General features: G+C 43.6%; 1 protein-coding gene across 4 annotated transcripts in view; it reads left to right on the top strand.

Annotated features, from left to right (window-relative positions):
- ANKS1A (ankyrin repeat and sterile alpha motif domain containing 1A) overlaps positions 1–12,913 on the top strand; it is a 179,415-nt gene that overhangs the window by 61,718 nt on the left and 104,784 nt on the right. For 3 of the 4 annotated variants that reach the window (XM_032409975.1, XM_032409972.1, XM_032409973.1), the window contains exons 2-3: positions 9,999–10,079; positions 11,846–12,002. In XM_032409975.1, the coding sequence (XP_032265866.1) occupies positions 9,999–10,079; positions 11,846–12,002 (238 nt within the window). Of the gene's footprint in view, positions 1–9,678; positions 10,080–11,845; positions 12,003–12,913 lie in introns of those variants that run through there. The other variant, XM_032409976.1, reaches the window with a different exon arrangement.

Below are 12,913 nucleotides of genomic sequence, written 5' to 3'. Positions count from 1 at the left end.
TGACTTCTGAAATGTATTCTGAAATTTCACAGTGTGCCTTGGGGATGGGTCTTTCAAAAAATTATTCATTGTACTGAGCATAGGATGGATTCTTTGAACTGGAAGTTCGTATCCTTCAGTTCTAGGAAAATCTCTCAAGTTGTTTCTTTTATAATATTCTCTCTGCTTTTTTGCTTTTCTCTGGAACTCTTGGTCTTCTAATCTGCTTATCTTTTCTCTTGTATTTCCCATCTTTTTCTTTGGTTATACTTTCTTAGAGATTTACTCAAATTTATCTTCTAGCTCTTTGATTGTGTTTTTATTTCTATTATTTTTTAATTTCCAAAACCTTTGCACTGATTGCTGTGGTTTTTTTTTAATCCTGTTTTTGTGTGATAGTAGTTTGTTGTTGTTGCTGTTGTTTTGAGTTGAGATTTTATTTGGTTTTCTGTTTCTGTTCCTTTGAGTCCTTTTATTCTGTTTTGTGCTCTGTCATTTCATGTTGAACACCTTCCTCAAATGTATGGTCCTCTTTGGTGATCGTTTTCATTTAAGAACGAGTCACTAAAGAGCCAATTGCATAATCTGGATAGAGGTGGAAAGAACTTGGCGAGGATGGCTTTTATATCATATAGGGTGATTGGGCAGGAACCCACCTGCTTTGATGGGGAATCCCCCAAAGCCAATATCTATTGAATTGTTCTGTGGAGTCCTTGGTCCAGCCTTCTGTTTGGGGTGGGGGTGGGGCCACCAGCATTCTGGGAGCAGAGCTGAGATCATGTCCTTCAGGATGTAGACTTCCTTTTAGGGCTTCTGTTTTCAGTACAGTGCCTCTCTGTGCCTTCTGCTGTTCCTGATGTCCCCAAGGCTGGAGCCCATCTAATTCAGTTTCTTCACAGAATAGATCTACCTTCTCCTGCCTGGATATGGGGAGTAATCGTCTACTGGCTGCCCTGGATGGGACCAGAGATTTAGTGATCTAACGCCTCCTTATAAACAGAATTTGTATCAAGTTCTTGTTTTCAGCCCCTCTTTATCCCTGGCCTCATGTACCACCTGGTACCTCTAATCCCTGAGCCTTCTCAGGGTATGTATGTGTGTATATGTAGAGCCTTCCCAGGGTATGTATGTGTGAAGGCCAAAAAGGCATCCCCTTGTATGGCCACAGGGATTCGATTTCTCAGTTCTGCTAACTTCTCTACTTTTCATTTTCCAAAAAATGTTGATTTTTTATGTTCACTGTTCTCTTTCTCCTGTTCCTTGTTTGTTTTTACTTGCGTTTTAATGGGGTTCAGGGGTGAGCAGAAATAAAATACATGTTCAGTTTTTCCCAGTTAACTTGATTTTAGGGGAGGTTGCACGGTTTTGGAGGTTTTGTGTCTAATTGTTTCATGTCGGTAAGTTTTGTCTTTTTCCAGAGATCACAAGCTTCTTTGACAATGGGGATAGTTTCCTGGGCTCCTTGTTATCTCTTCTTTTAAACCTCAACAGTTAAGTATGTAGAAGGCATTTTAGTAAAGATGTGTCAAATTTGTTTGAGTAAGATGAAGTCTTTTTAAAATTAGACTGGCTTTGGATAATGTTTCATTGTGTTGGGAGACTGCCAGCCCCTCCTGAGGTTCAGAGAGAAATCTGCGGTGGCCGGGAAAACTCAAAAGAGGAAAATAGCGAAGACCTTTGGCAGAAAAAGGCTGATGAGACAAACTCCTGTTTAGACCTTAATGATTTCATGAAACTGGATGGAAAACTGCTCAGAACCTCTTTTACCCCTTGCGTGTATTGCCATTGCTCTCTCTTCATAGAGCCAATGCTAGAGAAGGCCCTTTCCTGACTTGGTGCTCTCAGAGTCTTTGACCTCCTGAGAATCAATGCTGGAGGAGACCCACAGAGCTCCAAGTTGTTTTCTCTCAACAATCAAGTTCAAGATCCTGGAAAAACTGGAAAAAACATGCACTAGCAGTCAGACGTGGGATTTTGTTTCAGTGCCACATGAATTAGCTATATGATGATCAGCAAGTCATTTGGACTTCAGTTTTCTTACCTATAAGATGGAAACAACACTATGTACTTTCCTACTCCATAATATGGTTGTAGGGGTCAAATATGGGGAACACACATGCATGTAAACACTTGAACATTATCATTTTAAACTAACTATGTAACCAATGTAGGGCGTTCCAGACCCTCATATGCACCTGCTGACTAGACATCTACGTGTGGGAGTCCAAATTCATTTCCGCCCTAACTAATCCAATACAAAACTTTCTCTCCCTCCCCTCTTTTCCTCCCTTACCTCATAACATCATCATCACTAAACAGAGCGACCCTGGTTTTCCTCCTGAATTTACTCTCATTGTCCATGAATTTTTCACTTCTCACCCACCCTTATGCCCCCACCCTGATTTAGTCACCAGATCCTGTCTTGTCCATTGATTCTATCCTTTTTCCTCTGTCCTCCTTACGACTGCCTTCATTCAGGTCCTCACTTCATGCCTGAATTGCTTACTTCCAGCCGAGCTCCTTGGATCTAGTCATATACCTCTTCCTTTCCATCATCTACACAACTGCTTAGCATAATGCTTTTTTTTTTTTTTCAAATTCTGAAATATATCAGGCCATCACAACAGCATGGTGAATAATCAGTTAGCCATCTAGGCTCCCATCTCCCAGCTGTCAACAGAGGATTTCTCTAAGACATGCATCTGATTATTCCCCACTCAGAACTTCGGTGGTTTCCAAGACCCTTCCTAGTTTGGCTCTGCCCGCCCCTCCTTGCTCACATCCACCATCCTTTCACTCATGTGCTCCGGCCCCTCACAGTCACTTGCCTGTGCCCCAGTTTGCTGGGACGACTGGGGAGACCTTGAATTTAGGTGTTTCCTCTTTGTTTCTTCTGTCTGGTGGATTCCTCCTAAGCTTTAAGGCTCTGCCCAACTATCTCCCCTTCTGCAATGCCTCCCATATTTCCATTTCCCTATAAGCTACCCTGTGCATACTTCCTTCCCAGAATGGCACACACCGTTCGGTATTGTCATTTGTTTACTTGTCTGACTTCCCCACTCTACTCAAGGGTGGAGACTGTAGCACACTGGCATATGGAAGGTAGTGCATAAACATTTATTGAGTTGAACTGGATTGGACACTTGGCCGGCCCACTGAGATGCCATTACTTGTCTGTGTAGAGTAAGCAGTTAAGGAGCTGGGCAACGACATGAAGCAAGCTGACTGCTAGCAGAGAGCCACTTTACGGTTATCATTGGGTCCTGAAATTGTATTCTATAGAGTAGTCACAGATGAAAATGGGCTGAGCACTTTGATTCTAACTTAGGGTTCTTATGTGTCTGTGTTTTATGGACAGACATCTCAAATACAGTATTCTTTGTCCCAGCAAGAGACTGTTGCCATTTTTAATGGATACAGGTGTAGCAAGTCTGTTACTGCATAGAGACCATGTCATATTTAAGTAGCAGGTTGGTAAAAACCTAGTATTAGAAGTTGCATACTGGTGGCCCTAAGCCAATTCCCTGCATAGTGCTGTGCTCTCAGAAACATGAGGGATTTCCCTAAAGAGCTTAAAATTCATGGTGTGGATGAGCAGCTTAAAGAATTCACAGTGGTTCAAGGTCAAATATGATAAATGTGGTGGTGAAGGTGCCATAGATGATCTGGAAAATCTGAGGTGGGTGAGATTAGTATCAGCCCGTGCAGTCAGGAAAGGTGTCATGGACCAGCGCACATTTGAACCGGGCCACTTTCTGTGCTGGCTAGAATAAGTGTTTCCGTGTATTTTCTGCTGTTCTTGTTTGGTTTCACAGAGGCTTCAGCAATTTTGCCTCAGGTTTTTGCCTGAGTTTCACTAGGTCTGAAGAGTGATACATAGATTTAAATATGGGTGTTGTCGATGGACCTTTTAATTCAGATAGAAGGAACCCTGATTCCCTTTTAGAGATTTAGTGTCTGATCATCGTGGTTTGGACTTTAGAGTCTGTGCCCCTTCCTCTTGCTTGGAAAGTGTCCCCCTCTCCTTCAGTGTGGACTTTGTATCTTCCCCCAGAGCTCGACCTATAGTCGATGCTTATGGACGCTTGCTGACCTCCGCTCCCCTGGGTGGCCTCCATAAGCCTGTTCCCTCCAGGCAGAGCCCCCTGCTCCTCCTTGCTCTCCAGCTGCATGTCAGGCCTGCTCCTGCTCAGGCCGTTTGCATCTGATGCTCTCTCTGCCTGTCCTCCCCAGACACCCACACTGCTCCTTCCTTCACTGCATTCATATCTCTTCTCCAGGGTCACCTTCTTAAAGAAGTCTTCCCCGAGTACCTTATTTGAAGTGTCACCCGGCACATTTTATTCTCTTACTTTGCTTGCTCTATTTCCTTTGTTTCTTTATGGCATTTACCATTACCTGCTACCATATTTCTATTTATTTGTTTATTTGCTCACTCTCCCTCCCTCCAGATTCCAGATCCACGAAGGCAGAGACTTTGTCTTTTCCCATTTGCGTTTCTAGGCCCGGGAGTAGTGCCTGGCACATAGAGGGCACACTTCACTTATCTATTGAATACATGCGCAAATAGCCCCACGAGCAGGCCCTCAGGCAGCACCTGCCCCACTGTACAGAGTGGGCTGTGTCTGTACGGCTGGCCTGTTACTCATCACTGCCTCCAGATCCAGCTTGCCACCTGCCGTGGATCAACATGTGGTCAGTTTGTAAATGGATGGAGAGAGGCCTTTGAGGTGGGACTCAAAAGCCACAGGTTCTCATCAGCCCTCTTCTTCCTTGCCCTCTCCAGTCTTTAGACGCCGTCTCCAAATGTAGGTGCTTCTGCGTCCCAGACGGCAAGGCTTGCTGTGCTCTGGCATCATGTCTGTGGGGTTGCTGTGACACGTCTTTGGCTTCTCAACCCTGATGCTATTAAACTGGTTCAGACCAGTTTGGTTCTAGTTTCCATGAGCCGTTGAAGCCCTGGGGAGCCTATCACAGTAGAATTTGCAGATGCAGAGCAAGATTTGAAGGATTAAGTGACTTGTCCTACAACTGACAAGTGGCAGAGGCAGCTAACTAGAGTCTCAGCTCTTAACTGGGGTTCTGTAGTTGCCTCACGTGGGATCGCTGGGAGTCCTCTGAGACGTACCAAGGGTAGTTGTGAGGGTTTGTTCTACGAATCAAGGGCAGCAATTACATTTCTGTATAATCTACATATAATCTACATTTCTGTATAATCTGGTTTAAGAGTCTCCTGGACTGTTTTCCTTCCCTCTGGTTTTCTTGGCGCATTGTGTTTTGCTTTTGTTTGTTGGTGAGCAGCCCTTTGGCATTTACTGTCTTAGAAAAACCTAATAGGACAGCTGTGATAGAGAGGAAGACCCAGATTGTAAATAGCTCTTTTCTTGGGCTGCCAAAAAGGAAGAAACTTGGGTGGAAGGGGATATTACTACCATCCTGTGTGAAGCGAAAATTCTAAGCAGGGAGATTCAGTTCTCTGTTTTTATTTAGGTGTTATTTAATATATTCCCCATTCCCCCAAATTTCCAGATGGGCGTTCAGAGGAAATGCTAGTTAGAGAAAAAGCAGGGGAGGGGGGTGTAGACCTTACTGGTTGGAAACATTGCAGCTTTATGCAGGGAAGTCCTTGTCTTTCTTCCTCGTCCTTTCAAATTGTTTTGAGGGAGTTTTAGTGCTGGTAAAGGATATCCAAGCTTAATCACCTGTAGACCAGAGACGTGGAGGGAAAAGTTAGAGAGTGAAAGAAGGCTTACTCTGTCCTGCCTTTTTTTTTTTTTTTTTTTTTTGTGAGGGAGGTTTAAGTCTTAGTTTTCAGGTTACTTTGGGACCGGGATTGAGATCATTGAGGAGCTAGCAGATTCCTACTGGAGTCCTCAGGGCTGACAAACCTGTGCTCCTGACTGCCTGACCCATTAACTGGTATTTTCTTTTTCCCAGCTCCTGTTGGTTTATTCTAGTCATCTTGCTGTTGGATTGTTATTCCAGCCTTGTACTACTGCATCTTTATCTCCTCTTGTCATCCCAGTTAGATCGTAAAGTCCTTGTTCAGCCAACTGGCAAGAGCTCTATAAATGGGAGTTTGGGATCTGCCTCTGACTTGGGGCCAATAATTTGTTTTTTGATTCTTAGTGTCACCTATTTTTTAATAGAATGACGATGTTTTGTCTGGTGGGTCAGTTTGAAAATGAGTATGAAAACTGTACCTCCTAGTTTTCCCAGACCCATTTCACTTTCTGTCATTCTCATCATTGCCAGGCACAGGTATATAATTTTTGATTTAGAAAATGAGGTTATTGGGGCGCCTGGGCGGCTCAGTCGTTAAGCGTCTGCCTTCGGCTCAGGTCATGATCCCAGGGTCCTGGGATCGAGCCCCGCATCGGGCTCCCTGCTCCGCGAGAAGCCTGCTTCTCCCTCTCCCACTCCCCCGCTTGTGTTCCCTCTCTCACTGTGTCTCTCTCTGTTAAATAAATAAATAAATCTTTAAAAAAAAAAAAAAAAAGAAAATGAGGTTATTGTATACATGTGACAGATATAATTGCTTTTAACTCTTTGTTTGGAAGGTGCTGTAGGAATCCAAGCTCAATGGAGGATGGGGATGCCAGGATGTACCTCAGGTTCCTGACCCTGTCACCAGCATCCTTAATTGACAATGAACGAATAACCTGGATACCAAAGCATGCCTATCTTCTCTTTTCACTTAAAATTTATCTTAAGATTTTATTTTATTTTATTTTTTTAAAGATTTTATTTATTTATTTGATAGAGAGAGAGAGACAGCGAGAGAGAGAACACAAGCAGGGGGAGTGGGAGAGGGAGAAGCAGGCTTCCCGCGGAGCAGGGAGCCCGATGTGGGGCTTGATCCCAGGACCCTGGGACCATGACCTGAGCCGAAGGCAGACGCTTAACCAACTGAGCCACCCAGGCGCCCCTCTCTTAAGATTTTAAACCTAATGTAGACATGCTCATTAAAGTGGCCCAGGTCACACATATACAACCATTTATTAGTAACAGTTTGATGTTTTTCTTGGTTTTCTTTCCCCTGTGCACAGGTTCTTTCCCCTCTTTCTTTTAAAAAATTATTACAAAAATACACAACTGCATTCTCATTGTGTTTTAAACAGTGTGGTAAAATACAGAGCAGAACATGAGAGTCCCTCTCCACCATCTGTAGTGTCCCCCAACGCACATTTCCTTTCCCAGAGGTAACTGCTGGCAGCACTTGGCGAGCACTCTTCCCATCGCCATCCACCGTATGTGCGTGTACATACACACTTCGAAAGCAAGGGCTCCTGTTTGGTGTACTACACAATGACTACTTTTTTTCACTTACCCATAACACAGTATGTCTTGGGAAATCTTTCTACGTTGGGACACATAGGTCCAACTTGTTTTCTTTACCTTGTTGTGGTTGTTGTTGTTAATGGCTATGTAATAATAATTCATCGTATAGGCATACCTGGCATTTAACTGCCCACCTGTTGGTGGACATGAAGTGTTTAGTTTTTGCTCTCACAGTGAAGCAGTCCTGTACAAGCGTGTATCTTTGTGCGTGTGTACAAGTGTTTCTGTTGAATAGCTGCCAGGAAGTGGAAATGCTGGCTCAAAGTGAGTGCCTATTTTTGGTTTGGTGGATGCTGCCAAATTGTCTTCCCAGAGGAATTCACCAGTTCAAACTCATACCAGTGGTATATAAGAGTGCTTGTTTTCCTGATCTTTATAAATACCTTTTTTTCTCATTTTTGTCAGTCTGGTGAAAAGTAGTGTGTTGTTTTGTTGTTTTAAATTTTATTATTATTTTTTTTAAAAAACTTTTTTTTTTAAAGATTTTATTTATTTATTCATGAGAGACAGAGAGAGAGAGACAGAGACAGAGGCAGAGGGAGAAGCAGGCTCCCCGCGGAGCAGGGAGCCCGATGTGGGACTCGATCCCAGCACCCTGGGATCACGACCTGAGCCGAAGGCAGACGCTTAACCGACTGAGCCACCCAGGCGTCCCTTAAATTTTATTTTTAAGTAATCTCTACACCCAGTGTGGGGCTCAATCTCACAACCCTGAGATCAAGAGTCATATGCTCCACCTGAGCCAGCCAGGTGCCCCTAAACAACTATTTTTTTTTTTTAAGATTTTATTTATTTATTTGTCAGAGAGAGTACAAGCAAAGCAGCAGGCAGAGGGAGAGGGAGAAGCAGACTCCCTGCTGAGCAGGGAGCCTGATGCGGGGCTCGATCTCAGGACCCTGGGATCATGACCTGAGCCAAAGACAGATGCTTAACCAAATGAGTTACCCAGGCATCCCTGAACAACTATTTTTAATATTTTTTTTTAAGGAAAAAAATAAGACACTTCCTTTCCATGTTACAGAGTGTTTACCTCGTACCAACTGCCAACAGTAGAGGCATTCTCATTAAAAGCAAGGACAAAACAAGACTGCCCTCTACTACCTAATATTATTTTAGAAGCTCTGACCAAGGGGCGCCTGGGTGGCTCAGTCGGTTGAGCGTCCAGCTCTTGATTTCAGCTCAGGTCATGATTTCAGGGTCATGAGATCAAGCCCTACATTGGGCTCTGTGCTGAGCATGGAGCCTGCTTAAGATTCTCTCTCAAAAAAAAAGAAAGAAAGGAAGGAAAAAAAAAAAAAAAAGGCAGCAGCATCTCTGGCCAGTACAGTAAGGTGTGAAACAGAAGTAAGAATTAAGGCTTTAAGGATTAAGTTAGATGACACTTCAGCTTCCTAGTACAGTATTTCTGATTCCACAAAGCACTCAAATTCTAGATCTTGTTGTTATTCCGGGTTTTTTTGTTGTTGTTGTTGTTGTTTTTTTAGCAATAAGACATTCTTTGGAAAGCCCTGTTGTCTCTTACATATTTTTTTTTTAAGATTTTATTTATTTATTTGACAGAGAGAGACACAGTGAGAGAGGGAATACAAGCAGGGGGAGAGGGAGAGGGAGAAGCAGGCCTCCTGCGGAGCAGGGAGCCCGACGTGGGGCTGGATCCCAGGAGCCTGGTATCATAACCTGAGCCAAAGGCAGACGCTTAACAACTGAGCGACCCAGGCGCCCGTCTCTTACATCTTAACACATGTGTCCTGGTGCTTTTATTAATGTGGGTTCTTTCATCTTGGTTCTTGCTGGTCAAATCATTCAGATTACCTGTAGGTCTATGTTGAAGTCTCTCTAAGTCTTCAGTCACCAGTGTAGAGGTGGGTGTTCAATACCTGTGACTGGCTGAATGGTTGGTTCAGTGATATTTTTGATGACCTTTCAATGAACTGTTCTTACAATCCTGGGAGTATTTAGAGGCACGAGTCCCATACTGAGTGAATAATGTCATTAAAAATGAGAAGGGTAGGGCGCCTGGGTGGCTCAGTTAGTTAAGTGACTGCCTTCGGCTCAGGTCATGATCCTGGAGTCCCGGGATCGAGCCCCGCATCGGGCTCCCTGCTCGGCGGGGAGTCTGCTTCTCCCTCTGACCCTCCTCCCTCTCATGCTCTCTGTCTCTCATTCTCTCTCTCTCAAATAAATAAATAAAATCTTAGAAAAAAAAAAATGAGAAGGGTACATGGGACGCCTGGCTGGCTCAGTTCGTAGAGCATGCAACCCTTGCTCGTGGCTTCGTGGGTTCAAACTCCATATTGGGGGTAGAGTTTACTGAAAACAAAAATACACAAAAGAAAATGTAATACTTCATTGGCTTATAGAGCAGAGTTCAAACATATGCCTGAAGAGAAAATGGATTCAATTTAAAAAATTAAAAAAAAAAAAATGAGAAGGGTACAAAAGAGCAAGCTCTTAAATGATATTGTTATCTTGACGCTAGACTCCCTGTTCAGCAAACGATTGTGTATTGTCAGTGTTATGCATTTCTGTAGTAAATAGCTGCTGTCCTTTATCAGGAGTCATGTGGATGTAACTAGTTTGGTTAAACACCACAGAGAATTCTTTTCTAAGTAATTAGCTGGCTCTAAATTTGGTTTGTGACTTCAGTTTTCTTTTTTCTTTTTTTCCCCTCTCTATAGCATCTGGAGAGGGCCAAATGTGAACTGTGTTGACAGCACTGGGTATACACCTCTACACCATGCTGCTTTGAATGGCCATAAGTAAGTATTAAGGTGCTATATTCCTGCCCTACCCTCCAGAACCCAGGCCTTTGGATTGTCTTTTCTTCGTTTCTATAAAGGATTACTAAGCAGTAATGTTGAGGAGCAGGGGAAAACAAACTAAATTCAGTCCATCCAGAGTTCCTCAGTCTCTCGTTGGTATATAATTTAAGCACCCTTCCCTACTCCACCCCCCAAAAAACTTCAACCAAAGGTTAAGTTTTACCTTTTCTGCTTTGAAATGGTGCAGTGCCACACAGTGATCTGAATATGAAGGTCACATTTGGGGCAGCCAGATCATAAAGGGGCTGGATAATCTCTTAGGGAACCAGCACCTTTGTAACCTGAAAATAGATTGAGTGGTCATAAGAAACTTCCCTTCTGTTAAAGTAGCTATTTATTTACTCTTTTGGCTTGCCATTCTTCCTCATACAGTTAGCCTTGTAGACAACAAGAGCCCTTTTTAAGGGGAAAAATACGTAAATCATATGGCCTATTTAATTCTCCTAGGTATTGGTTAGTAGTTATCGGGTGGGATTTACGCAGAAAGTTTTCTGGAGAAGCTGTGCTTTGGGGGGAGTGTGAGAGAAGATGACATAGGTTTAAATGGTTTGGCGGCCTTTTCCAGAGGGCACTGCCCTCCATGTGAGAGAGAATGTGATGGCTCAGCCCAGGGGCAGACAGAGTCATGGAGTACAGTGAGTAGATTTGCCAGGATGTGGAAGAATGGAAACCAGAGTGTAGCAGCACAGAGGGTGGTAAGGAGAGTTTGAGGCGTCATACTCTAGGGGATAAGAAGTAGAAATTTAGTTTTCATAAGGGGGGATCATTGGAACCATTTTCGATTTTGCTGAGCAAGGAGCAGGGCCCTCACTACCTTGTGGTATTCCGTATCACTTGTGCGGTATTTGGCCCAGCCTGATGGACTCTGATGTGCCAAAAAGAGGTGATGATTGTTTCCTTCTACATTAAACTTTTCTGAAATATATTGAATGTGATCTTTATGTCTTTTCTATGGCCATCTTAGACAAAGCTAACAAGGGCTCTGTGGAGACCCCTCCCCCCATAACTAGGAGGGTAACCTGAATTAAAGTGAATCTTGAACTTAAATGACTGCAGCTGGTTAGCCAAGCTTATCTCCAGATGCTGTTTTTATTTACAGTGGGGGTTTTCGTTGACCTCATGTGCATGGGGATAATTATATATTTGTATCTGCTTAATTAGAGGTGTCACCAAAAAGAAAGCCAAGCCCTTCTTTCTGGATATATCAAATGATACCATATGTGTCTGGCTTATGTTTACAGCAACTTTAATTCTGCTCTGTCTGTCTGCTTTTAGCTCCCACATCACTAAATGCTCTGAATAATGTGGTGAATAATGATATTTGTCTTGCATGACTACTTTTATGTAAATTTTATCTCTGAATGCTGTTTAAACATCACAAACAAGGAAACACTGCAAGGTTTAGACAAGGGGACCAGATGTTTTCAAAATAATGGAATATAGGTGGATTGTCTAGAAAGCCTGGAGAAATGGCGAGGTGATGAGTCAGTGTCGTTTGGCTCAAGATATTTCAGCTGCATATCAGCAGCTGTATACGTAGCTCATGGAATAAAAGGAAGAGACTGGGTGATGAGCTCAGGTAGAGAGAAGGGAGCCGAGTGGGGTAATATCTGAAAAGGTCTTCACGCTACCCAAATGTGAAGAGCTGTTAGTAGGAAAGACTTCTGAGTTCTGCAAACTCATGATTGATTTTTGCCTTCTAGGGATGTGGTTGAGGTTCTTCTGAGGAACGATGCATTGACCAATGTGGCTGATTCCAAAGGCTGTTACCCTCTGCACTTGGCAGCCTGGAAAGGAGATGCCCAGATAGTGCGGTTGCTCATCCATCAAGGGCCCTCACACACCAGAGTCAACGAACAGGTCGGAAGGAAGAGAAGCGTTCTTCCCTTCAGCTATAGCCAGACTGTGGCGGCCCCAGCACTGTTTCAGTTCCATAGCACAGATCTCAGGGAACCAGCTCTTCCAGGCTCTACAAATGCTTCCCCCGCTCCCAGCGCCACTCCTCCGAGGGCATCAGGGAGATCTTATACCCCAAGGATGCATTTTACATGCATTTGAATCGTGCAGATTTGGAGTAGTGCTATAATAAAGATCTACATACCTCGTGTGCACAATGGGAAATAATACAAATCCCGTAAAATTGCTTAGAGGCCATTTCACACCGGCAGGCTTAATTAATTACAAGTTGTGCTTACGCCATCAACATGGCAGTGCAGCTGTAGCCGGTAAATAGCAGTCCTCTCGGTGCGGTGCGCATCAATGCTGCGTGAACCCTGCTGTGTTTTCCCTACATCACAGCTGCCAGAAGTGGAAGGACGCGTCCCGGGACTGAAAAAGGAGTTCACAGAAACCATCTGAGTAAGCTCAAGGGTCAGAGGTGATTCAGCAGAAAGAAAATCATTTACATGATGTCCCCTAAGGGCAACTTAAGAGTGACCATGCTTTGACAAAGCGGAGATAATTCTTAGAAAATAAAGAAAAAAGGCAGCATTTGACCAAAAATACCTTAAAATGGCCATGGATTTAGGTACTCTGAGACCGTACCTCCTCTTTTTTACATTGATTCCTTTGGAAAAGTTATACTTACATTATGCAAGTTCTAGACAATCCTCATAAGATGCAGTTTCCTGTAGTTTGGGTCTGAGATCGTGTGTCCATTTGAGAGGAAATGGGCTTTCCCTGTGTGACAGGCCATTCTGTTTTCCTCACTGCTCTGACCGAAGCAGGTCCTTTTCTTAGTTGCTTGAATGAGAGAGAGAGGCTGCTCTTTC

This window comes from Phoca vitulina, unplaced genomic scaffold (assembly GCF_004348235.1).
Source record: "Phoca vitulina isolate PV1807 unplaced genomic scaffold, GSC_HSeal_1.0 scaffold11, whole genome shotgun sequence".
In the NCBI taxonomy this organism is placed as follows: domain Eukaryota; kingdom Metazoa; phylum Chordata; class Mammalia; order Carnivora; family Phocidae; genus Phoca; species Phoca vitulina.
Note: the sequence above shows the minus strand (reverse complement) of the source record. Positions and strands in the feature narration are given on the sequence as shown.